General features: G+C 44.5%; 1 protein-coding gene across 6 annotated transcripts in view; it reads left to right on the top strand.

Annotated features, from left to right (window-relative positions):
* The window catches only part of LOC139060167 (band 7 protein AGAP004871-like), a 447,387-nt gene that overhangs the window by 419,903 nt on the left and 12,114 nt on the right, over window positions 1–15,370 (top strand). For all 6 annotated transcript variants that reach the window (XM_070539099.1, XM_070539121.1, XM_070539127.1 and 3 more), the window contains 2 exons: window positions 11,396–11,599; window positions 14,806–14,861. In XM_070539099.1, the coding sequence (XP_070395200.1) occupies window positions 11,396–11,599; window positions 14,806–14,861 (260 nt within the window). The remainder of the gene's footprint in view (window positions 1–11,395; window positions 11,600–14,805; window positions 14,862–15,370) is intronic.

Genomic DNA, 15,370 nt, shown 5'->3' with positions numbered 1-15,370 from the left:
GCTTACATTATTTGATATACGAAATGCCGTTAACTCGTTGGCAGGTCAACTGAGAAGCTCAACCGCCGCGGTAGCCCTGTGGCTATGTCGTGGCACTGCTTAGCTCGTGGTCGTGGGTTCGATGCTGGCCATGGCGGCCCGCATTCTGATAGGGACGGAATTCAAGTATCCTCATGTACCAGTGCATTAGCGGCTCGTTAAAGAACCCCATCTGGTCAACATTAATCTACGGCACCCCGGTTGGAATTCTTCATAATCAAATCTTGATTTTTACACAAAAGAACCCGGCATTCTTTTTTTAAACATGGAATTTGTTGGCGGCCTCAGACGAGACATGTGTACTCAGCGGCTGATAACTATTACGCATGAGTGATCTCATCCACGTGTTTGTTCAGAAACAGAATCGTCTGCGCAACAGCGCGATTCTGCGGCATCAGAATCATTCAGACAACTATCCGTTTGCTTCAATCTTTCTCCCTGGCGCCTACGAAAACTGTCGTTGTTTTTGTGCCTTATAGTATTTGAACAAAACGAGTATTTGACAACTTCGAATAGTGAATTATCGAATCGAATATGAATCGAATTGCAGAGACTACTCGGTTCGTATTCTAAATTTCGAATATTCGCAGACCCCTAGTTGTGCAGCCCTAAGATTAACCAATAACCAAGTCAAGTGAACAATCAATGAGTATACTTCTTAGGAAGCTCAAATAGATGACTTCAAAAGTCGAAGTAGGAGAGCAACACTTAATACAACGGCGTTCAAAGCACTATATTGATCACTCTGCACCAGATTCCAATTATTCTCATTTGGTGCGCTCTTTCTTTCTTTTCATTTATCACTTATTTCACCAGTCGAACAACGCTCAATTGATCAACGTTTAACAGTGCGTAAATCAGTCGTCAGTCAGATGCTGTAAATTAATTAGGCGGGGTAAACTGCGAGACGAAACAAATAAAGGAATTGTCGTTTTGAGCCGGAAATAATAAAGCCCGTTCGCTGCAGAACTTCTTTAAGACAGGTCCTCGACGCTTGTTGTAGCGAATACATTAGCGAGTTTTAAGATAATGTAAAGTGATTGTTAGCATGTGACGCAACGCTAACGCTGAGATACGCTGCGGAACGTGGCGCAAATAAACCTTTTAGAAGAGTGGAACTCTAACGCAAGGGCGAACTGTTGCTGCGCCATCTAAATGTAAAAACATACGCTAACCGAATGTGTAATAACTGTTAAGTTAACACAGTGCTGTACCTTCATTGCTGTGGGAATGCGTTAATAAGCCAAAGTTTCTTTTCAGCTTTCTTTTCATGTAGCGGGCACAACACCGACCACTCTTCACTTTTCTGTGATCATTCTGACGTTCAAACACTTCGCATGCATGGCGCCCGTGCTAGCGTTTAAGCAGGTTGTGACATCCTCTCGACGCCAAAGTATACGAACTACAAGAGAAGGTTTCCACTCTCTCTCGTTAAGCCTACAGCACCGAGAATCGAACCACGGATTGTGCAAGCAGTGTCCCGTTGTTGCCACAATGCTCCGGGGTCGGCATATCCAGACACAAACCTAAAGCGAATGCAAGCATCTGTTGGGAATGAGAGTGCCGCACAGTCCAGGAACGATGACTCGAAGTATATGAAGCAGCAGGCTCCGTGTTCCCCTATACAAGGCTCCTCTCGCACATGCCCTAGCGTGGAGCGCTAAATCTCCATATATATAGCGTACGCACAGAAGACCCCAGTCCTGCTTGTACAGCGCCATGCGCTGTGCCGAACACGCAACGCTAATGCAAAGTGTGTGTGTTTGCCACTATACACGCCATATTTACTCTCGTCTAGGCAGAAGCTTTCTACATTATTGCAAAGGTGACCGGCTGGTGACACGAAGTGCTCTTACGAAAAAAACTCTTTGTGAGTTCGGCCCCCTGTAACCTAATTTTTTTTCTGGCAGCAGGTTAATTGGACACTAATCGAGAGTACTAAATCAGTTTATCCAGTCTTTAGAAGATCCTTGCATTACTTTGCAACATAATAAGAGTACGCTGAGAAAATGCCCAGACCAAACTTTCATCTTCTATAGGTTGCTCGCCCAAAGAGTGGCACCGCGTGTGATTCATGTTATTCGAGCCCCCCCCCCCCCTTTTTTTTTATTGTAGAGATCACGGACCGAATTCACTAATGTTTCCGTTCGTAAATACTGTTTGTCCTTCCTCGGCCGTCTAGGGTAATCATGTATCTGTTATCACAATTGGCCGAAACCTTTTAGAAACAGTTTTTTAGCGCACGGACATTTTCGTGAATACGGGCTCTTATTCATTTTGCTCTTATGCGCCCATTTAGAGCACACGCGCTTAACCTCGACCTCAGTCGCCATCTGTCCGTGCGCCCCGCACAGGTAGTGAGAGTTCATCACGGGGCAGGTGACGATGGCAAAGCCATGACAGGCGAACACCTGCGGCAAACATGCAAGGTGCTCAGGGTTATTGCGCCAGTGTGTTCTGCCAATTCCCAAAGGCCCTGACGAAAATTGGCTGTCACCTGCAGGCGTTAGAAGTTCCAGTCTATATGAAAAAGTTCCCGAAAGCTGCCAGCAATTCTCTTTGATTACTTTAGCGAACAATGCATTCGTGTGTTTTATTTGGTAAACAATTATTACCTTCAGCACTTAGCTTCCGAAGATGGCATCGGCAACCTCGTTATATTTTTGCATCGCTTATCACTTACCAAGTCTCCGTTCATTCCGGCCTATTCCAAATTTTGAGAAGTGCGATATATCTGTCTAACTTCATGTTTCCCTTTAGTGTCCGTTACTGAGCTCCCATTTATCCTTTTTTCCTTGATCCTCCCCTTCCCTGCAAAGAAGAACGCAGTGTCACATGAAGGCATTCGGCTAAGTGTACGACAGGGGTGAGGGCGACGCGGCTAATGGTAAGACAGTGCTATATAGCTCCACGCGAGCGCTTTAAATACCACTGGCAGAGTGAGCGATATATGCGTACAAAATAGTATACGAATAGAATCTGCAAAACTCGAGGAGGTATTGTGATGGCCGTATATTCCGCCATTCCCTGGTATTCAGATTGTTCGATGAAATCGCAGCGCCCATTGCCCGCCGGAAGCCGCACTTATAGCGCGGTTTTTTTATACAAAACTGTGCCGTAAAAAAAGCTAGAAATTGGAAAGAATGCACAAAATAGCTTGCACGGTGCCACCCTCATAAATATAGCTCTAAGTGACCATTAAACGCTCCTGCCGTCTCACTCTTTTTTTGTTACTTTCCTTTCGAGGCATTATTGGCTGTAACTTTATGTTCTTCTTTGATATATCGATAAGCTTTATTACGCTCGAGTGGCTGCGCTGGGCAGGGATTTTTTCGCGCAATTAGGCCTCGCGCTGCCAAAATTCCTACCCCACGTTGATTAATCTTAGCCATCCGCTTTGTCAGGGTCGTCTGTTTCCTCCACTTTGTTGCACTTTCTCCTTCCTACCTCTTTCTTTTTTTTTCCTTTTATATTGCTGTAGTGTAGCACTGGCAAGCTTTTCCATCAAAATAATGCTCTAAGCCCATGGATCTCAGTCTCTGTCCAAAATCACTGTCACGTTACGTAAGTCGTCGAATCTTCAGGCGTTGAGTCCGTGAACGCGACTGGTCAGAAGCGCGACTATCTAGACGGCTGCCAACTCGTAGTGCAGGGAGGCGTCACAGGGAGAAGAGGGCATCCTACCTTCGCCAAATTAGAAGTTTTCCACCAAACTGCGGGAAATGCTTAAACGGGTAGGTCAAGCCAAAGCCCTCCTCCCGTTATGTATAGACCTTTTTAAAGGAGTACTGAGGTGATATTTTCGACTCCTAATTTTTTTTTCTTGTGTTGGGTGAAGCCCTTAAACCTCTCTACTATAGAAAAATTGTGGCAAGCCTCGGAATGCTCTGAGTAGTTTAACATTATAGTTTTTCTACGTACCAGTTTCGGTTTATTTTCCCAGGAGTTGAGTGTGTCGTGACGTTCAAGCTGGACACGTGGGAGCAGGACATTGCGCCTTCTCCGGCTCGCTCAATGGTCGATTATGCAACTACGTAGCGCTGCACAATGAATAGCAACATCGTAGACAACCGAGCAAGCCGGAGAGAGTGTCAAAAGCGTCGCGATGTCCTGCTCTCACGTGTCCACCTTCTCTGTCACGACGCACTCCTCCTCCTGGGGAAAAAAAAAAAGAAACCGAAATTGGCTCGTAGAAAACTATCTTGGTAAACTATTTAGGGCATTCCGAGGCTCGTTACTCTAATAAAATGATAGCTTTCTTTACCTACTTTGGCCGCTTTGGATGGTTGCACGATCTCGCACAATAAACAGTGGCACCATACCAAGTGACCCAAGTTGTCTACTAAGTAAGTGCTGGCTGCTGTTTTGTCTGGTAGACAACTCTCCGTTGGGTATAGGCGGCAGTGGGTATTTGTCCCCAACTGACAACTTCACTCTGTCCATTCTTGGCCATTCTTGGCGAATTCTCCAGAATGGATGTTCCAAGGTTACGCAAGGGGTATGTAACCTTAAATACAGGGTGTTTCAGCGAACACTTTCAAAAATGTTTGAAGCTTGCCCGTGGCAGGTACCTCAACTCTAGTTTATGAGCCGGCGTACTAGAAGCGGCGGACACTACTTGCACAAAAATGAAATGCAAAACCGACTAATTAACAAGAATTCACTGATCACCTTTTTGGCTAATTATCTTATGACCCAGACTGCAATTTAAAAATTCTAGCAGTGGACTTCGCAAGGCGGATCCACTTGGAACGAACTCTCAGGAAGACACCAGTTTCGAGATATAAATTACCGAACTTTGCGGAGAAATGCGTTCCAGTTACTTGTGTGCTTCAGTGCACGAAATGACGTTTTGTTAACAAATTACTTATGCTGCGCCCGAAAGGCGTAGCATCAATTGCGATAGCAAATAAGTAGATACCTATATGAAGTAAGGATATGAGTTTTATCAGCCGCATGAACTTGTTAACATTCGCTTACCAAATTAACAAGCATGGTGTCACGCGTGCACAAGCATAGATGAACTCGATGACCTCGAAAATTCGCTGTCAAAACACTGTAGCTAGGAAACGCGGCAGCAGCAGCGAGCGAATGAGCTTTCGTGCTGCCTCTCGCTTCAACGCGAAGTAAGTGGCGAAAACACAGCGCGCACGAAGCTATTAGCACTCAGTTCCCATCGCAGATCGCTTTCAAGACAGGCACCGCATGACCGCGCCATACGCAGCAGCTAGCAGAGTAGAACCCCCCTCCCCCCTCCTCCGGTATCTTGCGCCCAACAGAAGATGGCGCTTTTCTTCCCCGCTTTCTTACCTTGCCCGCGCCAGATTGAGCCACCATCATCGGCTCACCCTCGCACGCTTTCACCTGCGCAAACAGCATACGTCGCGCGCGGACGATATTATCGCCCTTTATACGGAACATCACGGTAACGGCGACGACGACGGCAGAAATGCACCTGGAGTGGCTTATATATAATTGAAACTAATTATACGTTTATATATGCACGGACAAACTACACACATAAGCTTGTCGCACGGTTCATGTTTCTGTTATTTGAACGCACTAAAAGCATGTATATATAGTCAACTATACTGGAAACAAAATATTTATTCCCCTTAGCAATCTTGGGTGCCTAGGGTCACGTTTTCTTGAATAACGAATACATTGCATGCTGGCACAGAGCGGATAAAAGGGTCTAACTTGAGTTACGTTAAATTCATGATGAATGCGATATCATGCGCCATCACGATAACAAACTACAATGGTGCCGCGTAGCGGCTTGCTAAGAAGTAGCGGTGCTTTTTACTGTAAACGTAATATTTTCAGTACAGAATATGGGCCAAAACTAGTTCATGCAGCAAGTTGCGCAGGCATTATTGAGCTATGTGACGTCTTCCCGCTTTTATGCTGGCGTTGACAGTGGTGCATTACATCTCATTTCTATGCTTAGTTTACGTTCTTTCAATTTCTACCTCTTTCGTTCTCATTTTCGACGCCTTCTTAACTCCCGCCCGATGAGTAGCCTACTAGAACACAGTTAAATTAACCTCAATATTTTCTATGTTACGATTTCTCTCACGGCATCTCTGTACTCATCAAGACTACATCTTTTTTTTCTTCTTTTTTCTTTTTGTCATCGCTGTAAGTCGCCAGCACGAAGTTAACGACGCATATCAGGAGTTATACTGCACCAATAAAAAACAAAAATGGGCACAGGCGTCCACTTGCCCGACACTCGTCTTTCTTCAAATGTGAACAGCATGAAGAAGGATCCCGCACCATTCACTTTCCTGTCAAAATGCTGGGGGCACATCGTATACCCTCTGTACGTTAGAAGTTTTCGTTATTACCCTTTATAAAACGGTACTCCACTGAAAGCGTTTTTTCAGAAGACAACCGTTGTTTCTTGCAGCGCAACCTTCTTTTACAGCTGTGAAGCTTCGCTGCAGTAAAAAAAGAAAGAGAAAAGAAACGTCATCTGTCTTCCCTTCTTATCGTGCCTCCTAAGTGCCCCGTTTTGCTACCAATCTCCGTGTCAGACGTCTGCGGAAAAACAAAATTTCGTGGTGCCACGGTCTGACTTTGGCCCGTGATGCACGCAGGTACTTTCAGATTTGGTTCGTTAACTTTTCCTGATTCTCCTTACTCAATGTTTTTACCTTCCTATGTTTGAGGAGTTAAGAACCCTCAACCGACAGCGAGTCGAAAAACGATCAATCATGAGCGGGCTGCTATAGCGTTCCCCAATACTTTGTTCTTTTTTTCTTTTGATTTTTTTCCTTCGTTGGACTTAGCTCAGGTCTCCGTGACTCAAAACTGTTTTTCTTTCTTTTTATGCCAACAGTGCAATCATCGCATGTCAGGTTGCGAATCGTCATTTTACCTTGTTCAGATCGGGATGACAGTTTCAGAAATGGCTATTTGCTCCGTGCCCAGAAGTATCTGTAAGTGTACAAGTCTCTTGCTTGTGCTCTCATCACACGTATACCATTCCGTCTCGCCATCGTTGCCTGCCGTAGTGAAACAAGACCTCCACACGGCCGGGATCGTGGTGCCGGGTTCTTAAGGCAAACATTCGGCGCCGCAGCTGCAAACTGGTTCCCGATGAATCCGGCATATGCCCCGTAGTCCCAAGCCACCGGCTTTCTGAGGTTCTGTTTTTCGTGTGTCCCAGCGTCAGTGCGACGTAGTGCCTTTTATTTTTAATTTCTTCTGTTTACAACAGAAAAGAAGCACAAGCTAAAGGCCGTATCGCCTGACGTAGGCATCTGCTCCTACAATTCGTAGCACGCAGGCCGTACACAGCACACAAATTCAAACAGTCATGCTGAAATCAACACGAGTGTCGCGATACAGAATATTATTTTCGTGAGATAAAAAAGAAAGTCACTAGAAAGATACAAAAATACCACGCAATACACTCGAGGTACATTTTGTTTCAAATTACAACTGTAGCTTGAAAAGAGAAAAAAAAAGGCACAAAAGAAAGAGAGAAAATGCGAGAAATTGAAAATGACTGAGAATTTATACTGCGGTTTCAATCGGACAAACTCAATGTTGTTCGCAATAAGAACAGATTTATATGATTTATTCGAACCATCCGTAATATTGTCACCATAATCACGCAGAAGATTTAGCAGTGAAGGTGCCTGGCAACTGACTAAGTTTTTTCCGTAATTGGTTCTTATTTTCAGTTTTCTCATATTATATCGTCTCATATAAATAGAAAGAATCGGTGTGGGATGGATGGGTATTACCTTCAACGTATTTACACGGTGCTGGAGAGGCAGATGAAAACTTGCAGTCATCGAGGACATTCTTCTTACCTGCTCGTGTCAAGTCGGTAGAAGGAACATGATAATGACGATGTTCCTTGCTTTGCTTTATTTAAAGCGAAGCTATATTTGCCTCTTCCTTCGACTTTCCCACTGCTGCTGCTGCTGCTGTGGGCTGCTACGGTTGCTGCTGTCCGGCACACCGCGTCGGAGGGTGGTTCAGAGCGTGTGTGTACATGACAGGGGCGAGTCAGAGATGAAAGGTGACGCTAGAAACTCGTTTTCACCCCACCATGTCCAAGGTGCACAGTGCCGTCTGGAGCTCCCTGGGCGTCGCCACATTAATCTCTTGACAGCTGTAATTATCCGTGACTCCCCTCAGAAGCATTGCAGAAACTGCGGCGCTTCCCTTTCTACTAAAGTGCGAGTCCAGAGAGGACGTATATAGAATTGTATGGAAGAGGGAGGAGAAGAGGCAGTTCCCAAGCAAGGGGAGGGGGGGGGGGTCGGAGGTGACGTGAGAAGGCAAGGAAACCCTACTACTATACGGCAGCGGTTGCGGGGAAACTGGATAAGCTTAAGTTCAAGGTACAGTAGAGTACGTTGCTGCTATTTCTGAAAAATAAACGCCATGCAATTTGTCAAGCGGGCAACTTACGCAGGGCGTGCAGAAGCAGAGCCGCATTAATTAAAGCTCACCGTGGGGTCCAGGAGACACTACGGAAGCGATCGACCGTCAAATCAACGCTTCTATGCTCGCCGTGTTAGCTTTGCGGCTATGGCGTTGCTAGAGGTCGTGCATTTGATCCCAATCGCGGCAGCCGCATTTCGACGTGGGCGAAATGGAAAACGCACTTGTGCTTAGATTTTGGGAGACGTTAAAGAACATCGCGGTGTCAAAACTAATCCGGAGTCCGCCACTACGTCGTGCCGCATAATCCGATTGTGGTTTTGGCACGTACAACCCCATTATTCAATTCAAGTTTAATACTTCTGCCACGGTGGGATGTGCCATGTGAGGCAATGACAAAGTTCAACCCTCTCTTAGGTTTTAAAATATGGCGCACAACAATGCCTCCAGCAAACACCTCTCCCTGCACTGTAAAATAATTTACACACCAAAAAGTGAAAAAGGGTGTAAATGCGTCTATAACTCACACCGTTAGGGTGTCCATTATATAGATAACACCCTAAGGGTGTGAGTTATAGATACATTTACACGCTTTTTCACTTTCTGGGGTGTAAATTATTTTACAGTGTGTGTGTTCTGTGTACTACACAGACAAACAGCAGTGGTGCACGTGAGGTAACGTTTAACATCTACTCACCACCGTCATGTTAGACTAAACATTGAAGAAATTAAGCTTTAGCCGTCAAGATCCCCGCTAATTATCGTCAATCAAAGCATCTAACACGGAAAGCTTCGCTTACATCGATTCCCACAGTGCGTGGGATCGTCATAATTTTTTTCTTTTAAATGTGTCACAAAATGCAGGGATGTATCTTTTGGACGTGTTATTGTGGAACATGTGTTGTAGGTTATCGTCATGGGCCCCGCTGTTTCCGTCTGTGTATTTGGTTTTGGGTAACGAATGTTATCACGCATGCGACAGGCTAAATCTCTCCACTGTCGAACTCTGTTCTATTACGAAAGAACGATCCATTAGTGCTCGCACCTTTTGTCGCACTTCTCGCTGCGACAGAACACTTCAGTATCGTTTCTCATGTGAAAACTCCGGTACAACTAGAGCGCGACACAAAATGAGAGAACAACGACCCACATTAGCGCTAATCACAGCCGTTTTAGTCAAGTCTGCAGCTTCTATATGCAGCAATTTCAGGAATGTTCAGTCACCCGAGGGAAAAGAAATTGTCGGGATAACAAGAATGTATAAGTAGTCTGTGACATAGTTACAATGAAAGCGAAAATTGTCATGCGCCCGAAAGTAGCACGAACCTCTATTAGAACAGAGAGGGAGAGAGAGTTTTACTTTGAGAAAAGCAAATTACACATGACAGGTTAGTGAAGACAACGTAGTGCTTTACGGACAAGAAGAACAAAATGAAACAAAATATTCACACGCACGTCTTTAATCTTGTTCAGTATAATTGTTTTGACATTTGCAATAGCGGTCATGAGCTTTCGCAATAAAATTGTTTTGAGTTGTTAACGGCCGCGTTTGTATTATTTCTTTCTTTCTGTGGTCCTTGTCTGTAAAGTGCTAGGTAATATGTACTCATGGCGCCCCAACCGAATATCAACCTTAGCACGAAGCTATCTTCCTACACCTTGCATATTTGAACTGATTAGCCGATGGCTGCAATACGTCATTTATTCGGTATTCTCTCATTTGACCGGTAGCATCATTCCGCTTGCTGCATCTTAAAGCTGCGCTTAAGCAGCGGAAAAAAACGCGTGCCGCAGGGGTCGAAAGCGGCAGAACGGGCCGGTGTCGGCTTGATCGCACTGCTTGTCGTGTTTTATGTTGCGACAATCACTTGAAAGCAATGCTACTCGCGCGCTTTCAGCTCTGCGATCGGGGCTCATGATTCCGATGTGAGGCGAGAGTTGCGATGGTGCCGTGCGGCGTTTGGCCGTGAGATTAAATAAGCGCCGTTTTCATTAGACTCCACGAATTTCACTGTGCATGTGCAGCAGTTGTGCGGAATTGCGCATCAAACTGTGTCGATAAAAGACAAAATTCTGGAACCATGGCCACGCTCGCAGTTCACTTTCTGAGGCGCTTACGATATTATAGTTTGGCATATGCACCACTACCCGGCGTACGTTTTTTTTTAGCACATTTGCCTTCAAATTTGGGCTATTTCCATGCACTCCCAATACTTGGAAACGTCCGTGTGACGTGAAAAAGGTTTTCTGACCCGAAAACCGTACCGCTCGTAGGTGGCGTGTACTGTCACTACACCACACAGTCGGTTCGTTACTTGTGTGTTTCCTTGCTTGTGTGAAACAATGCTTTTTGAAAGAAACCGGGCTTTTTATTTCTTGAAGGTGCTACAGGGGTATTCTATGTTGATGTCCATTTGATAAACTAGATGTGCCAGGACGAGAAGGAAATGTAGTACGTTACCCCGTTCCCTTTATAAGGACGTGACATTTATTTTTCATAAGAACGTAGTATACACGTAAACATTCCGATACAAATCCTCTAGTTATCTCTCTGTGAGTCTATCTCGTATGCGGTGCCTGATCAACTATACCTCAGTAGCGCGCACATGAAGGACCCACCAAATTATATCGCTGAATTCTACCTTCCTTCTTGTCCTTCTTGCTCACTCTATATTTCTATGCTTCCAGCCTTAGCGTAGTCAGCCGGACGTAGCTTCGGCTAACGTCTCCATCTTTCTGATATCCTTTTTCATACTTTTATTTTGCTCACAATCAAATGGTTTCATGTTGGTGACACTGAACTGAAAGTAGTTTTTTTTTCCAATATGCATAGTATCTGCTGCCTCACGAAGGCTATGAATAGGATAAGTTCCACGTGTGTGAAGCACGAAACTTAACGCTTATTCTTTATGTTGTCTCGTACGTGCACGTTTCTCTGGCCTCAATGCAGATCCTGTCCAAGGACTCAGTGACAGTGGCCGTGGACGCGGTGGTGTACTACCGCATAAGTAACGCGACCATCGCCATCACCAACGTAGAGGACTACGGCCACTCCACCAGGCTGTTGGCCGCCACCACGCTCCGGAACGTGCTCGGTACCAAGAACCTGTCGGAGATTCTGTCTGAGCGGGAGTCCATCTCGCACGTCATGCAGGTGTGCCGCCGCTTTGCGGTTACCTCTGTACTGGTGCCACCTAGCGGAACGCAGGGTATACTATCTGCTAAATGAAAGGCTCGACCGTATACTGGGAGGTACTCGGTCGTGCTCGAACATCTTGAGAGCATCCGTAAGCTAATCGACGTGCTCTGAAAAACTGCGACTGAATTATGTGGCTCAACTGTTCATCCCTCGTCTCGGAGCAGTGTAGTACTGCAACCATGATTCGATTCTTGGTCGACAGTATACACGCATGCGTACGGCAGTTCATAACCAACTAAACACGCACTTGCATTGTGATGGAACTTTCATATGCTCCCAAGTTTGTTGTATTTAGTGTCAAGTATTGGGGGCTTGAGTGCTACAGAATTGTGAGTAAGGGCAAGGTGGACACATCGCTTGGAAGTCACCTCTCTCTGTATTCTACTTGTGGGGTCCCTTACTTTATGTTTTCGTGTATGTGCGTCTTCTACTAAAAAAAAAAGCTCATATTTCGATCGCCTCATCCACAAGAAGGGCATGAAAATGGACGTTTCAGTTTTTTTTTTTTTTTGACACTAACGCGCAGGTTGAGAGCGCCGCTCTCCGTGCAGTAGCTCATTTTGCGAGTCACGCAGGTAGGCTTTGCTGAATCGTCTGATGAGCAAACGTGTAAAATCAAATCTTTGCAAACACACTGGCGCGAGTGGGGGACATAACTTCATGTTTTCAATGTCAAACCACTGCGCCATGATTGTATTTGCTCCAGCACTTACAAATTGCAGAAAGCAGTAAGAAAATACTTGTTGTCTAAACGAGAGTTATTTTGTTTAATTCTTCGGTGATTATAGACTATGCCGGCAGTCGGAAAGTGTAGTCCAGCGAAGGATGACATGGTGCAGGCCATTCTTTTCCTTGCATTTGTTTTCTTTGCAGTACAAGCATGCGGGAAAGAAAATAATAACGGTCACCTTAACGGGAAAGTTAAATAAACTACAGGGCGTGCCCGCTATCATGCGCCAAGATTTAAAAATATGCAGATGCCACGTAGCTGGACAGAACCAAGGTAATCTTTTTTGCCGTCGCCTGGAGATGCTCAGATTATATTTTGCATCCCGCATAATCATATAATTAGCCCTAATTGTTGATTGGACTTCTGAAAAAGATAATTAGATGACAAGTGCCAATAAGAAAATTGTAGAGCAACATGAAAAACTCCCGATACAGCTTTCTGTTGCTCAATACGTGCTACTTAAAATTGTTTTTCCGAGCACGAAATAAGCCCTCGCGAATACACGCAAAGTGCCTCGAGCGGCCAGTCGCGCGGCAATTTTGCGTGTATTCGCGGGCTTCTTTCACGCCCGGAAAAGCACTTTTATGTAGCATGTGTTGAGCAACAGAAAGCTGTATCGGGAGTTTTTCATGTTGCTCTACAATTTTCTTATTGGCACTTGTCATCTAATTTTAATATTTCAGAAGTTTAATAAATAATTAGGGCTAATTATGTAATTATGTGGGATGCAAATAATCATCATTTACATAATTGCTTGCTCTGCAGAAAACTGGTAGCACTTGGAACGTCTGCTTCTGCATGTCCGCCTTTGATGGTGTCGTAACGATGGTGCGGGAAATAAGAGTTCGTCTGTACCACAATCACGCTTCCCTTACAAATAAAAATACCACAGTAGGCGGAGTCTCGTACGTTCGCGGCATGAAGATGCAATGCGTTTTTACGGGAGTAATAAGTCACGTGTCAAGACGACGCGACATGACGTGTGGACACATGTGGTTTGCCTTCCCGCCATCTATGCTGACTTGTTAAATTTGCTCTTTACAGAAAAGTGCATGACGCAAGCATTTCTGACATGCCCGGCTGTGTCTTCATGTTAGAAATAATCTCCCCTTGCAACCAGGCAGTGATTCCAACAAACATTTGACAATCTATTTATGTACGCCGTTAATATCGTGAGACGGTTATACTACTGATAATGTCAATGATAATGTTAATGAGTAGAACGTGGGGATTTGAAGTGCCCGGTTGCTCTTTGTGACAAAGCTGACACCGTTTGTTGCGCCTGCAGACGGCATTTTGTCTCAAATTTGGCTGTACAGAACGCACTGAACTGCTTCTATCGTATCAAAAAAAATATATATATAGTTACGCTAAGAAATTTTTGTTAGGGGGTTCTTTTTAATCAATGGCCGAAGCCGAACAATTGCCACGGTCTCCGAAAGAAACATTGCTCTCATGGTTCCAGATTGGAAGAAAAAAGGTTGTATAAGCGCTTTTTATTCCAAAAAAAAAAGGAAACGCCCAAGCTTATGCGTGAAGAAGCAGAAGAACAGGGAAAATGATGATGGCTATGCACAAATGAAAACGACGAAGTACACCCGTCAGCAAAAGTATACGGACCAGGGATTGCGCGATAAAACTGATTTTCTCCTTTGCCAGTGAGCACAACCTAAACTTAGAAACTGTAGTACAAACTCGGCGTTGCGGATTTTCTAATGCACTCGTCGGTTTCCGTTTATGCCCGGCAATTACGAAGAAATTCCGTTTTTTCGGCAACACTGTGGTCCGTACACTTTTGCTCATGGGTGTACGTTAATAGTGCTTGCACCACATATGTAAAAGAGCATAAATACACAGAGGAGTAAAAGAAAGTATAAGTGTACAGTTAACAACTCTGAAGAAATTATTATTGATTACCTGTAAACATTGGTTGAAAACACTAGTGCAGTGATACGTATGATTCGGCGGCTGCACAAAAGAAAATGAACCTGACCTGCAAATGCACCTCATTGTTGATGCGTTCTAGTCCCAGCTAATCAGTAATTTATGTAAAACTGATTCATTAAACAAAATATGTACGTGAAGAGTTTTATTTCCTCTGAAGGAGCCCTAATTCCTGTTTTGTCTGAACCAGGGTGAAAAATCACGCATGGGGCAGTCCCTTGAGAACGTTTGCAAAAGAGAGAAGTTAAAAACGCGTTCTTAGCCTAAAAATTGTCAGTTGAAGGAAGGGCTTTGCAAATTAACAAAATCTTGTGCAGAAAGCAGGTATTCATTAACGCAGCGATAGTATCAATAGCTCTATGCCGATCTGGGTGACTGCTGTTATCTCAAGAACCCGGCAGTGTGGAAAGAAGAATGCAGTAGGTCGCATAGTTTTTACTGCCGAGCTCTTAATTGCTCGTTTTTCCTTCTTGTTTTTGTTGAACAGGCGAGCCTGGATGAAGCCACCGACTCGTGGGGCGTGAAAGTCGAACGAGTCGAAATGTGAGTAATACTTTTAAATCGCAATTGAAACAAAGTGGCTGGCATCTTTCTTTTTTTTTTCAGCAAATGTCCTAATCATCAATAATTAGCTCAAAACAACAGTTGTTGTCGCCGCTCGTGTGCATTGTTATGGTAAGACATTCAATAGTAGATGTCCAAACCATTTTATCAAGAGAAAGTGCGTTAGAGAAATTATATTGCTACAGGGAGTATACTGTACTCGCAGACAACGTTTTGTGGCTACCCAGGAAAAATCCACAAAACCAAAGCGTATGCACACCTGCCAACTCTCCAGAATGCTTCCTAAAGTTTACGAAATTGGGGTGCTTTTACGGTTTTACGAATGTTGCATGAACTATTACGAAAAAATAAATTTGGCTTCGGAAAAAATTTCGATCGTCGGTCTACGAGCATTCTGTTAGTCTTCCTTGACTAAAAAGACGCAAGAGGGGTAGTTGCTCCAAGAAAGTTTATCAAAGTTATTGCAGAAAGCGAAATCCGCGACAGAA

Source organism: Dermacentor albipictus, chromosome 1 (assembly GCF_038994185.2).
Source record: "Dermacentor albipictus isolate Rhodes 1998 colony chromosome 1, USDA_Dalb.pri_finalv2, whole genome shotgun sequence".
Taxonomy (NCBI): domain Eukaryota; kingdom Metazoa; phylum Arthropoda; class Arachnida; order Ixodida; family Ixodidae; genus Dermacentor; species Dermacentor albipictus.
Note: the sequence above shows the minus strand (reverse complement) of the source record. Positions and strands in the feature narration are given on the sequence as shown.